Source organism: Musca autumnalis, unplaced genomic scaffold, assembly GCF_047663935.1.
Source record: "Musca autumnalis isolate F117 unplaced genomic scaffold, ASM4766393v1 scaffold_2, whole genome shotgun sequence".
Taxonomy (NCBI): Eukaryota; Metazoa; Arthropoda; class Insecta; order Diptera; family Muscidae; genus Musca; species Musca autumnalis.
In genome coordinates, this window is record NW_027411755.1 from 95,450,710 (window position 1) to 95,465,786 (window position 15,077).

The 15,077-nt window shown below is 32.0% G+C and overlaps 1 protein-coding gene across 4 annotated transcripts in view; it reads right to left on the reverse strand.

Annotated features, from left to right (window-relative positions):
• Positions 1–2,330: 2,330 nt before the first annotated feature.
• Positions 2,331–15,077, reverse strand: part of Nhe3 (Na[+]/H[+] hydrogen exchanger 3) — a 58,598-nt gene continuing 45,851 nt past the window's right edge. For 3 of the 4 annotated variants that reach the window (XM_073968560.1, XM_073968559.1, XM_073968554.1), the window contains one exon: positions 2,331–5,098. In XM_073968560.1, coding sequence (XP_073824661.1) covers positions 5,021–5,098 — 78 coding nt within the window. In that variant the 3' untranslated portion in view covers positions 2,331–5,020. The remainder of the gene's footprint in view (positions 5,099–15,077) is intronic. The other variant, XM_073968557.1, reaches the window with a different exon arrangement.

The window sequence follows — 15,077 nt, forward strand, 5'->3', positions numbered from 1 at the left end:
ATATCCATAAAGCCTGGCGTATGGAACAAAACAACTTTGAACTTTTTAGTTCCATATCCATGTCGTTTGGCGTATGGAACAAAAAGAGACAAAAACGAATTGTTCCGCACCAGAAATGATGGCGTGTGGAACAAAAAATTGACCAATTTTTTCAAGTTGCGAATAAGGTGGCGTATGGAACAAATTGTTTTAAATCTAAATATTTTTAAATATTGTACTGTTATATGAAACTAAATTTATTTTTATACCCAGGGCGTGTGTGGTGAAAAAAGTAGAACACATGTATTCTTATGAGAACTACCGAAATACGTCGAGCGTATACTTTTTGTAAGTTGAACAAATTTAACTTTGACAGAACGTTATTGTTTGTATGTGTGTGTTTTGTATTTTAAAAACAAAAGCCCAACAAAACATGAAATACAATTCATTGCAAAGGAAAATAATTTGTTTTACGAATGAAAACATTTAAGTAAGTTTCGGTCGCGGATTTTGTATTTTAGATGTGACTTTGGACTCAACGTATTTGGGTAATACGGACGCTCAGAGAGCGTTGTTGTGGTAGGTTGGTGAATAGTTTTTGTACGTCGCGCTGAGAGTTAGGTATAGCTTTAAAAACTATTTTCAAAGAAAAGTGTGAAAACTTTTGTTCTATGCCCTGATTTTTTAAAATTACGTCAGGAACATATTTTTTATTTTTATCGGAATCAATGACAAAACTACTGAAAACGATAGGGAACCAATTATTCCAGCCAACAATTTGGAATTATTATGGTGCATCATTTTTAATGCTCAATTTAAAAATGCACATTTTTTGTTTTCCGCTAAAATTTTAGTATAACGGTACTGGAAACGGAATGCCATTTTTAAGACAACTTTTCAGGTTACAAAATTGTTTTTTGAATTTTAAAAAATCTCAACTCGTTTCCAATTTATCAACGTTTACATTTTTTATTTCAGGTTGCATAATTTTCAGTGACAGTCACCGTAGTTTACCTGCACCTGAGATATCGATCCCGACAGTTCGGGAACACACGAGTATTTAGCACAATATTGGAAGTCCTAGTGCATAACAACTAATACCAAGACATTTAAAAACTTACCTTGTACAATTATATTGAAAATTAAAGTTAAAGAATCCACAAATTTATGTATATCCATATCTTTATTTCAGCATTATTACAAATTCACAAAATGAAATATGTATGTATATTTTAATAAATAAACAGGTTATAACAATTACAAGGGGTTTTACTTTGCTATAAACATTATTTGCAGGAAAAAATTACAGATATTTACCCCCTGTTTATGTATTTCGAAACGAAAATGTGTGCGCATGAAACACACCCAAACTTTAGTTTTTGAAATATTATTGCCTTTGCTTTTACTTCAAAACAAAAAACAGATTTGAAAAACACACTCAAATTTGGTAGTCTTTCTTGCGCATTCATTTTCTTATCGACATACATGAACAGGCTGTTAAGGGACACAAAATTCTTTTTCAACATTCAAATGACGATATACACACATACATATATTGTGTTTCGGTACGTATAGTCGTATAGTGTCCTTCATTAGCTTTGATATTTCGTATAAAAATTTCAGTTTTATGTTCGTTCGTTTTAACATATTGCATTCTTTAATCATTTTCATTATTACGGTTTATTTAACAGTTCTTGTATTTATGTATAGGTACATATATGCTTTACATTTTTTATATTTATTTTATGTTTTTTTTTCTAGTATGGCATATATGTAAATATAAATAATATGTAAATATGAATAAATACAAAATATTTTCCAAAGTTATATATATATAAATAGAGGATGTCTTTACAAAGTATAAACCCTGGCTCAATACAAGGTCACCGTACCCATAACACAATAGGTGTGTTCGTTTACTCAACAATTCGTACAAATTTGTACAAGTTCAGTAACTTCTTGTAATCGGCTAAGGTCTTTTGCATTGTACTGTAGAGTAAACGAACAACATCCAGTAACAATTTGTACAACTTTTGAGTAAACGAACACACATAATATTGCGTTTTGATTCGAAATTGAAAAATAACAAACTTTCTTGGTTGAAACCATGACACAGTTACAGGGTTAGGGGTATCGTAAAATTTTGAATATGTTGTGTCAAAATGTTCTTTATGTTTGGGAAAATACAATAAAAATAATTTTTTTATAAAGGGATTTGACTTTTCATATTGGAACAGCTGGTGTGATACCACTACCTTGGTAAATTGTGCTATGGATGAAACCAAATTAAATATTTTTGAACTTGCAATAAAATATATATTTTTATTATTTATAATTTATTACTTTTTTACTTAAATTTTTGTTGTTGTTTTAGACTATTTAACAAATACATGTTGTGAAATCTTCTTTTACTATAACAAAAATAGCCTGAAATATATACCATGAAAATCAAATTTGCTACGGTTACATAATTTTTCATATACATTAATAAAAAAAAAACACCAATTCGCATCCTGGGTGACCTGTATAGAATCATGGTATATATACATACATATGTACGCAGGGGCCTAATTACGACATTCGATTCGATCGAGTATTTGCTCGTCGATAGTAAAAAATGCGTTTATTTTAAAATAAAAAGTAAAAAACAAAATTAAGAATGAAAAATGTAAATATTTGTTAAAATTGTTGAACAATTGTTCATTCGAATAAAGGCAAATTTATGTAAGGAAGAACTGACAATCATCTGTATTTTTACCTTTTTTGTAAATTTGAAACTTCGAAATTTACTCCATAAAATACTTCTTTTCATCCTAAACATGTAATAAAAATGACCTACGACATTTTGTTCTATTTTGGAGGATTTTCAAAATGCATTTATGTTTTTCCTGAAAAAAAAATTAGAACGACCCTATTATTCAATATTTTCTTTGGCATTTAATTTAACAACAACAATGTTGTTTTTGTAAATTTGTTAGTTGTTATAATTCATGCATCTACCTTATAAAAATATGCCTTCATTCGAATGAAGTTGTGCTAGAAAATGTACCAAAGACCCAGTCAACACTAGAGTGATTTCATTGAAAAAAATTGCATGTCTCTATGTAGTGGGGAACTCGATCAATGAACGCCTACTTACTTAGCTGGCCCATTACAGAACATTTGTTCCATAGGCCGAACTAAGAAAAGATCTCCATTTCTCTCGTATGTGTTGCTTCGCACTCTGGAATATCGCGCTTTTTCATCTCTTCATTCACTTGTTTGCCCCATCTATTCCTTGGCCTGCCAATTCTGCGTGCACCGCCAAGCGGTCCGTATTTATACGCCTTTTTAGCGGGTTCATCTTCGCTCATTCTTATGATATGGCCTAGCCAACGCAAACGCTGCATCTCGATACGTTTAACCATATTGATGTCGTTGTACAGCAGATACAGCTCGTGGTTCATGCGACGTCGATATTCATCGTCAACGCAGATTGGTCCGTAGATCTTTCGAAGAATTTTTCTCTCAAAGACACCAAGCACTGTCATGTCTGCTTGCGCAAGTACCCAGGCTTCGGAGCCATACATCAGCACGGGTAGTATCAGTGTTTTGTAGAGCGTTATTTTTGTTGGACGAGATGTGGCTTTGTTTTTAAACTGCTTACTTAAACCAAAGTAGCATCTGTTGGCCAATACAATTCTTTTTATTTCGCAACTGATGTCGTTTGTTGTGTTTACGGAGGTGCCGAGGTAGACGAAGTCTTTTACTACCTCAAAACTATAGGAACCAACTTTCACAGTTGGTTCGAGCTCAATGGACGCATTGCGCGTCGACACCATTAACTTGGTCTTTTCACCGTTTACCGCCAGACCCACTTTAGTAGATTCTCCTTCAACCTTCATAAAGGTATCAGTTACTTCTTTTACTGATCGTCCCATGATGTCTATATCATCAGCATAAGGAAGTAACATGTGGCTATTGGTGTAGATTGTGCAACTTCTTTTGACGTTTGCCTCTCGTATAACCTTTTCCAGCAGGACGTTGAAGTGATCACACAAAAGACTGTCTCCCTGTCTGAAACCTCTTTTGGTACAAAACTTTTCGGAGAGGTTCTTTCCAATTTAACTGAGGTCCTCGTGTCAGTTAAAGTCATTTTACAAAGCCGGGTGAGCTTTGCGGGGATTCAGACATGGCTTGGAATACCTTTGAACGCAGCGGGCTGTCGAATGCTGCTTTATAATCGATCTCTTGGGTCTTCTCCAGGATTTGCCGCAGGGTAAATATCTGATCAATGGTGGACTTGCCAAGCCGCATTGGTGTGGGTCAATCATCTCGTTGACCAAGGCTTTAGTTCGTACAATATCCCTGATACGATCTTTTAGGGGCACAGGATACTCAGGTTCCAATCGTCGGGTACGCGTTCTTCCTGCCAGATGGTGCTAACTAGCTGATGGGTAACGTAGGGGATGAAAGATACCAAGGGACGGTCATGACCGGCTTTAACATGGCAAAGTCCAGGATTTATCTTGGTCCCTCTTTCATCTCAAGTGGACACCGACCTCCCGTGGTGCCACCTGAGCTAAAATGTGCCGCGCGTTCACCCATAAGAACCTTAAAAACTTGGGTTTGGGCGCAGGGTTAGTAACCCTCCCCTAGAAAAAGCAGCCTACTATGAAAAAACAAAAGAAAAGAAAAACAAATCCCTCTATGAACACCTAATTTCATGAAATTTTATAATGAAATCGTTCTAGTGTGGACCGGGACAAATTATTTATTTTTGTAAAACTTTTTGACATTGTTGCAACAGATTGCTAATGTATCTACCACTAGGTGGCGCGAATAGGTTTTCATAGTTAGATTTTTGCATTCACGAGCAAATACTCGATCGAATCGAATGTCGTGATTAGGCCCCAGATAAATTTGGGTAGCGTACGTACGTGCAAACATACATACATGTGTATGTATGTCTGTATTAATTTAATTTCAAAGAATGTCTAAATGATTACAATTCATTTAATTCCATCATCGCCACCACCATTAAAGAAAATACCCTACTTTTCTATAAGTTTTTACCGTAAAAGCCTAAAAGTCTAATACGTGTCGATACCGGACTTTGAACGTGTTCCAATATTTCCATCTTTATTGCATAACAATGAGGCAAACAGTAAAAGCACGAAAATAGAAATAAGAAAAAAGACAAAATGCAATTTTAAATAATTACGATTATTATACTGGATTGTTCTATTTTTTAAGCTAATAAAGCGGAATCACATTGCTGGTCGTTTATTAAATAGTAAAGAAATGTACATTCACACATACATATGTATGGACAGTGAGTGTCAAAAATATTCAATAAAAAAAAGAAAAAAAAAAAAAACAAATACTGAAAAATATGTTGGTCCTGTGGCAATTAAAAATGTGCATAACATGGATCCACGGCAACCCTATAACCTAGAATAATAAATAAAAGTTTGTTAACCCTGTTCTCGATGCTTCAAAAATATTCGGGTTTTAAACTTTTTTAAATATTTTGTTAAATAACAGGTTATTATCGATCCTTTTTCAGCAATATTAGTATACAGTTTAATAAATGCGAATAGAACCTTTATTCCTGTGTGCAAAAATAGTACATTTTATACAAAAATTATTATAATTAGGCGCCAAGGAAAAACGCTATCTTTGAAAAGAGAGGCCTAATTACCACATTCGATTCGATCGAATATTTTCTCGAGAATGAAAAAATCGAACTATGAAAACCTACTCGCTCCGCCAACCGTACATTTACTAAGGTAGATGCATTAGCAATTTGTTACAACAATGTCAAAAAGTTTTATAAAAATAAATCATTTCGTACATTTTTCTAGCAAAACTTCATTCCGAAATTATTACCCAAAGTATTCAACGATTTCAACAAATATTTAAATTTTTTCATTAATAATTTGTTTTTTAGTTTTTGCTTTTAAATAAAAACGTTTTTTACCATCTACTTTCGTAATTTGAAGAACACATAGGTCTTCATAGTTCGATTTTTTCATTCACGAGCAAATACTCGATCGAATCTAATGTCGTAATTAGGCCCCTGACCGAAATAACAGGATATTTTGCTTATTTTTGAATACTTAGTCGAATATAGTTGAAATCATGTGCAAAAGTTACGAAAATATAAAAATAATAGATTTCGTGAAACACATAAACCAGCCAAAACCAAAGACTGGGAGGGAAAGTTGAGGAATGTCCCAATTTACATTAGGCGAGTTTACTTGCGGCAATTGTCAGTTTGTAGGTGAGAGAGGGTGCTGAGAGGCAAATGGTTACCATATGCCTCACCTCTCTCTCCTACAAAATGACAATTGCCGCAAGTAAACTCGCCCAATGTAAATTGGGACAAACTCCTGAAAAATTACGGCTAAACCTCCTTTAATTTTCTTGAAATTGGCCACCGAGTCCTAAATGACGTTCAGAAGATAGAAAATATGCACTTATTTTCCAAAAAATTTTAAGGTTAAAGCTTCTCATAGCCTTGTAACTCATCATAAGTCATTGGAAATACATGGCCGGAAACTTGGTGGTATGATGATTTTCCTTCTTAGGTGTTCAAAACTAACACCATTGCACCAAGATTGTTATGTACATAAAGCTTTGTTATGTACATCAAGGCGAAACTTGAACTAGATTCTTGGTTACGTACATAAGCCGTTGGTTTGTGATGTGTTACAAGGCTATGAAAAGCTTTTTACCTTACTATTTTTTTGAATGTAAGTGTTGATTCCTTCTTAGTCATTAAAGGCTCGTTGACCAATTTCAAGAAAATTATGGGGGTTTAGCTGTAATTTTACACACAATTCCACTATCTTCCCTTCCAGACATTGATTTTGGCTGGTTTATTTGTTTCATGAAATCTATTATTCCTATATTTTCGTAACTTTTGCACATGTTTTCAACTATATTCGACTAAATATTCATAAATAAGCACAATTTCTGTTTATTTCTACCGTTTTCATAATGAAATATAACAGGATTTCCTTTTCTAAGATAGCGTTTTCCTTGGCGCCTAATTATAACAATTTTGGTATAAAATGTACTATTTTTGCACAAAGCAACCAATGTTCTATTCGCTTTTATTAAACTGTATACTAATATTGCGGAAAAAGATCGATAATAACCTGTTATTTAACAAAATACATAACCCTGCGTCTACACAAGACAGGACAGTTGACTTCATGTATTGATTGTCAGAATACCAAAACTTGCCTGTGTGACGTAGGCGTCCTGACAACTGCAAAAACAGTTGTAAAATTATGAATGAATATCATCGATTTCCTTTTATTTTCCATTGTTTTCAACACATTTCAATTATTATCTCACACATTTTTACAAAAAATGCCAAAAAATTGTTAGCCTTACTGTCTGTGAAAAACTGAAGGACAGCTGGGAGACAGCCGACAAATGTACATATGTGTTAGTAAATCAGAGTTGTATTTGAAGACAAATTGTCTGGTGTAAACGCCTAGTTAAAGAAGATAAAAAACCGAATATTTTTGACACATCGAAAACATGGTTAACAAACTTTTATTTATTTCCCTAGGTTAAAGGATTGACGTGGATCCATGTTATACACATTTTTTAATTGCCACAGGACAAACATACTTTTTAGTATTTGGTTTTTTTGTTATTGGACAGGGGTTTCTAAAATACTGAGGTGTTATTTTTGGTAAAATTGAAAATCGAATATTGTTGACACTCACTGTACATTAAAAAACTTTTAGTATCATCCGGACACATCCGGTTTAAATCTAAATCAGAAGTAGTTAGAAGTAGTAGTTTTTTTTTAATAAACACAACTAGTAATTATTCGACTACATATGCATTTTCCATTAGACCAACATGTCCTGTTCTTCAAATAACTAAAAATTCGTTAAAGAATCATATAGAAGTTAACCAAATTCAAAACTGTCGTCAAGTAAAAAATTATCAGTCGGCTTGGCCGACAGAGGTATCGGCCTTATTGTGCGTTTACGTCATACAATTTTGAGAAGATAATCAGTAATAATATTTCCCTCGAAATATTCTGCACGGAAAATAATTTTAAAAAGTGAAATTCTTTTAAAATCAATGTTTTAAAATTATGAAAACTACTGGAATCTCTTAAGCATAGTACACATTGACCAACAAAACTGACAGTCATAGTGGTCTATTTCGTTATTAGGGGTGTCTTTTTACTTACTAAAAGTTGCTGAAACATTTTTTCAGCAACTTTTCCTTTATACAACTGTCAAAATCTGTAACATTAGTAATAATTATTACTAATTATCACGTAAAAAGACAAAGCTATAATCAAAGTCTAGCTGAATAATTACTTACCTAATCTCTAAATAATACTTTATTGTCTATATTGTATTTCGATCATTTTTAGCTAAACATAAGTTTTTATTTAATTGAATTTGCCAAAAAATTGTCCTAAAAGTACGTTGACTGTCAGTTTTGATGATGGTGTATACCCCGCTTTAGTCAAGGGACATTCTCACCGAATCTAAAAAATATTACCTTTTTGGACGTAAATATGGAAATAAAAAAATGTGAAATTGGGGAAAGGGAACAAATTCCGCACGGAATTTTTATTCATGATTGCCCTGAATATCAACGATGCAAACCTTTTTTTATCGTGTATAACTCGAGAGTGTAAACTTCATAGGATCTGAGCAGTGTAATCCCAAAGTAGAAATTTTTGTGCATAAATTTACAAATGTTACGTAAATTGAGTTTTTTGCATTCTGATGCCCGTAATTTCTACACGCCTCGGTAAATGGCAAGTAGAAATTACCAAACGCATAGGTAAAGTTAACTAATGGTTAGTACCCGTTTACCCAGACGGCATGAATCTAATAAGCCAAATCCATCAACTAGATAAGGGAATATGGTACCCCTCAAATTTGAAAAATGTGCAAGAAATCTTTTTGAAAATATCGCGCATTTCAACGCGTGGTGGATGTGTAATTTCTACATATGTAAATAAATCGATACGACTTTTACAAATTTGCAGAAAAATATATTTAAGCGCTGCACGATGGGGCCAATAGCAGGTTTTCGAGGCAAAAAGTCAATTTTTGAAGTGAACAATTTGAAAAAATAATAACGGATTTCGATTGCCAACACTCTGAATCACTAAAAATAAAAAAATAAATCAATCTGGTAACATCACATAGCGACATACTGATCTGGCAATGGTGACATATGTATTTTCTTATGCATCATTTTCCGACATTCATTATAAATAAGAAGTGAAAGCATTTTAGGCGCCAAAGAGAACATTTCAACATTTTTATATTTTTTTAAACATGGAAAGCTCTTCAATGGGTATGTAAAATAAGATAGTGTTAACAAATAATAAAAATGTTATGTGTGGTAAATGTATTTTTGAGTTAAGATGTTATGTCTTTTTTGGAGTATTTTGCTTTGTTATACATGTGTTCTCTGGAGTATAACTTTTGAGATCTAGGTAGATCTAGGATATTATATATATGTGGTGAAAGGTATTAATGTGTACTATCATTTTGTGAAAAAATTAGCTGCGCCTATCTGCGCCTTTTCATAAAAATCTGATTTCAGATGTCGTAATACTTAAAAATATGGACATTTTTATGATTTGGTTGGCGAATAATCGGAAACCCATTAATGTTACCAATTGGATTTCGGAAAAATTTAATAGACGTATACAATAATAATAATAATAATAATAATAATAATAATAATAATAATAATAATAATAATAATAATAATAATAATAATAATAATAATAATAATAATAATAATAATAATAATAATAATAATAATAATAATAATAATAATAATAATAATAATAATAATAATAATAATAATAATAATAATAATAATAATAATAATAATAATAATAATAATAATAATAATAATAATAATAATAATAATAATAATAATAATAATAATAATAATAATAATAATAATAATAATAATAATAATAATAATAATAATAATAATAATAATAATAATAATAATAATAATAATAATAATAATAATAATAATAATAATAATAATAATAATAATAATAATAATAATAATAATAATAATAATAATAATAATAATAATAATAATAATAATAATAATAATAATAATAATAATAATAATAATAATAATAATAATAATAATAATAATAATAATAATAATAATAATAATAATAATAATAATAATAATAATAATAATAATAATAATAATAATAATAATAATAATAATAATAATAATAATAATAATAATAATAATAATAATAATAATAATAATAATAATAATAATAATAATAATAATAATAATAATAATAATAATAATAATAATAATAATAATAATAATAATAATAATAATAATAATAATAATAATAATAATAATAATATATAATTTCAAAGATATCGCAAACTTCGGCTTTTGTGGCGGAATCTTAGCCGATTTTTATTAAAATTTGGACCTTTTTTTATTAACTTATAACAAACCACAGACAAAACCATAACATTTGAACATATGTATATAGGGGAGCTATTTCTATATCTGAACCGATTTCAATATAACTTGACAAACTTATTTGTAGTCCGAATTCCGTAACATTTACCAAATTTTATTGTAATTTGATGGAATTTGCATGCTTGGTCAATCATTTTCCTGAAATCGGGCGAACATATATATGGGAGCTATATCCAATTCTGAACCGATTTCAATATGATTTGCCAAAAATGTTTCTAGACCAAAATCCGTCACACATTTCAAATTTCATCAAGATTGGACATACATAGTGGGATTGGTGCACCAAATACCTAAAATCGGGCGAAAATATATATGGGAGCAATATCAAAATCTGAACCGATATCAAAATAACTTGGCAAACTTACTTGTAGTCCTAATTCCGTGGTATTTTCCAAATCGCATAAAAATTGGGCAGAATTTGCGTGTTTGGTCCATCAATTGCTTGAAATCGGCCGAACATATATACGGCAGCTATATGTATATATGAACTAAATTTGGCATATTAGTTTCTAAGCCCATTATAAACATCTGTACAAAATTTGGAAGGTCTAGCTTGCCCCAGTGATTTGTTGCCTCGAAAACCTGTCATTGGCCCCATCGTGCGCTGTAGCGATTCCTTTTTCAAAAATAGAGCGTGATACCCTACATCCACGATTCTTAATGGATTGTACTGAAATGGCATAGACTGAGGTATTTTTAAATGGTGATCACTGAAATCGGATGCACATAAAAAGTTAAAGCACTCTAAAATGCTGCTGATGCTACCAAACTTCAGTCATTTCCGTAGGATAATTTGCTAAAACCTTCGAAATACCGAAATTCTGTCGGACATGTGTGGTATCGTTATATACCTATATTGAAAATCTTCTGCAGGTTTCCAAAGAAACAAAAATACAAAATTTCAGCCAAATCGATTGGAAAATGTGGGGGCTACCATGAAACAGGGACCTTCATAGACAATTTTCGACGAAACGGTGTTCTTTACCCTGGGAAACGAAGATGTTAAATTAAAGCCTAATCAATTGTAAAAACGTGAACCTATAATAATGATATTTCGCATAGAGGGTTTATATTTACCACGAACACAAAACACCAATATTTTGCCAAATTAGTTAGAAAATATGGGGGGGGGGGGGTGCTATACCAAAAATTGGACCGACATGACCCATAGTTTTAAATAAATGGAGCTGCATAGCAACGTTTGTATTGTACACAGTCTAAAGCGGGCTTTTCGGAAACAGGGTTAAAAAAGCAGCTCCCCAGGTGACACAACATTTTGAATTAAAATGACTTCATTTTACTAAATGGATAGATATTACCTTTTGCTATCATAATAAATCTCAAAAAGTGCGCCAAATCTAACAAAACCCATGAAACATGGAAATTAAACCCGTTCTGGAAAAGTTGGGTACTATATTTTTACCTACCAAAAAGTATGCAAAATTGGGTTCATGGACATAAAAATCATTGGGAAGACATCCCCACTGACATCATTAGGAAATATTTAATAGTCATTATTCTGAAAGTCGGTAAAACGGGTCCAAAAGCTCAAACACGTTCAAATACCACCTTTCCAATATGTATTGTCGGATAATGGACCAATGCAAACAGTCCGATTTTGGCTTTGAAAACATCGAAATACCTCTGGACACTATAGGGAAAAAGTAGACCCTCAGGGTATTATTTTGAGAGACCTTCAACAGAGCTCCATTTCCTCTCTCAATATTATTGGAATCTCTTCATTTTTACTAAATGGATAGATATTATACTCTGCTGTCATAATAAATCTCAAAAAGTGCGCCGAATTTAATAAAACCAATCAAATATGAAAATTATACCCTTCTGGAAAAGCTGGAATACCGAATTTTTTGGTATAATCGGGTTCCCGGACATAATAATGATTGGGAAGACATCCCCACTGACATCATTAGGAAATATTTATTAGTCATTATTCTGCAAGTCAGTAAAACGGGTCCAAAAAGCTCAAACACGTTCAAATACCACCGTTCCAAAGGCCAGATCATGACAAATTAATCTTATTTGTGTAAGTTGCTGATGTAACATAATAAAACTAAACTGATAAATACCTCTGGCCAAACTTCTGATATCAGCCCTTATAAATTGTTTGGTTTAAGAAAAAAAAATCGAAAAGGTCCTCCACCGAAAGATCCAGATTTAATAAAAATTGGGGAGGGGAACCAGTACCCTTAGAGTGTAACATGCCGAGCCTTAAATTTTGTTTTAACTAAGCTCATTACTGCTCCAATGAATGTCCAAAGTGGATAGACAAGTCATTACGAAACATAAGTTTTGTAATTCTCCAAGAAACCGTAGATTTGGTAATTTTTGCAATACATTTATTGTCACCTCCAACTGGTAGTTAATTCTTATTTTTGACCGTATTTTTATAAATCGCATATAAACTTTGCATATTTTGACGGAATATTGTTTTGGAGACCAATAGCAGGAGGTTTACACAAAAAAACCGAACAATTAATATGACATTTTGGAACATTCCTAGTTTGACTATAATCGTCCGATCGATTTGAAATTTTCACCATAGATAGATCTCGATGCCCTGATTACGAAATTATGAAATTTTTGGCAATATATATTTTTTGGCTGGGACGTACCCGAAAATGGAGTGCATCCTAGCTGTGTGCTGTGGAACCGAAATGGAGTGCATCCTAGCTGCGCGCTTGTACTGATTAAACTGCATCCACGGATGCAAACTTTTTGCTGGGATCTTAATCTTGATTACACTGTGCAACATTTTTAAGGTGATCTTGTGCAAACTGAGGATTTTTTGAAAGTACAGACCCAAACGACGGGAAACCCTAGTTGGGTTTTGTTGTGTCAGATCCAGCTCGAATTTTATGGCCCCATCTAAACATGGTTAAATAGTGAGTTTTTAAAGAAATTCGAGGCTATATCTCTGAAACCAATGCGAATCTTCTTCTGACCTCTGAAGCAAATTTGTAGATAAGGACAAGAATAAAATATTTGGAGAAATAATGAGCTCGAAAAACTGCATTTATTGCCTCAAATTTCAAAATATATGCAAAAATTCCACAATTTTTATACGTATTTCCAAAACCGTTAATTTTTTCTGTTTAAATTTCAAGCCTTTTTCCTAAAAAAATATCAAAATTCATTACATCAATAAAATCATTACATCAGTAAAAATTTGGTAATCACATGTCATTTCTTCTTGCATTACCGGGTAATAAGTGCTCATTATACTACGCATTATCAGTCTGTATATATATAACAGTTCACATATAACTAATTACTTCCTTACTTACTAAGTAATGAGTATGGCGGCACAGAGCTAGTGTGTCCGACTACAAATCCTAGAGTTGAGTGTTCAAAGCTCAGCGTCGGCATGGGTGTTTTTGTTTACAAAATTACAAAAACATGTTGATGTACATGGATGAGTTAAACCAACCCTTGTTGTTCGTGCGAGTGGCCTAGTGTGTAGTGTGTTTGGCTACAAATCAGGGGGGTTACTCTGCATTGCGATGCGAAAGCAAATGCGATGCGAAAGTTAAATACGTTAAGAGCACAATTTGGTACTCTGTATCACAAACGCAAACGCTTTCGCAAAATAAACGGAAAATATGGCAACGCTGGCTGCACAATGTAAAAAATAACGAAGAATGAGAAAAAGAAATGTCAAAAAATTGTAAATAAAAACATTTTTGTTCGGTACGTGCGTTTTTAAAACTTGCTATTCGCTTATAACACAAAAAAAAAAATAAATAATTATGGATACGGTGGCGGAACGGTTTACAAAGAGAACAAATTTTTTCGTCTCAATAAAGATGCGGTTATGTACATTTAGACAACTAATGTATTGCAAATTGCTCGTTTATAGCAACAAATTATGTAAAAGCTATACGGTTTCTTGTGCAAATCTCTTGCTATTGGTCCTCAAAACAATTTAACTATACTATATAACGATATTTAATTTTCCAAAGCTAAGTCTATACTTCCCGAGATATAGGTCTTAACATTTTTACTTGTATCACCATTATTACTAAAACCTATGAAATATTAGACTAGACGAAGAGTACTTTCCAATGCCGCAAATAATTAATAATCGTAATTTGATTTTTTTAATAATAATTTATTAAATTATTATACGTCAACATTTTAACAACATTTCCCTAAAAGAATAAACAATTCTGATATAAATGCAAGCATTTAATTATGCTAACTTACAAGATTCGTTTCCTTTGACATACGCTTTCGTATTACAGAGTGCGGTGATACCAGATTTGCGAAAATTAGATGCGAAAGGAGATGCGAAAACGCATTAGAGAGTACCAATTACTTGATTCGGTACAATTTTTCTTACGCATCGCAATACAGAGTAACCCCCCAGAAGTTCGTGTGTTCAAAACTAGCAGGTATCGAATAAAAAAGAAAGAACAACAAAATGTGGAATGTTGAATTTGAATATAATTTCACTTCAATTTTTTCTAAAAATAGAACATATGCTTTTTAGCTTCTTTTCGACTGCCGGTATGTGGTTAAGTATGTACTTAAAAAACATATTTAAGGAAGTACTTCCT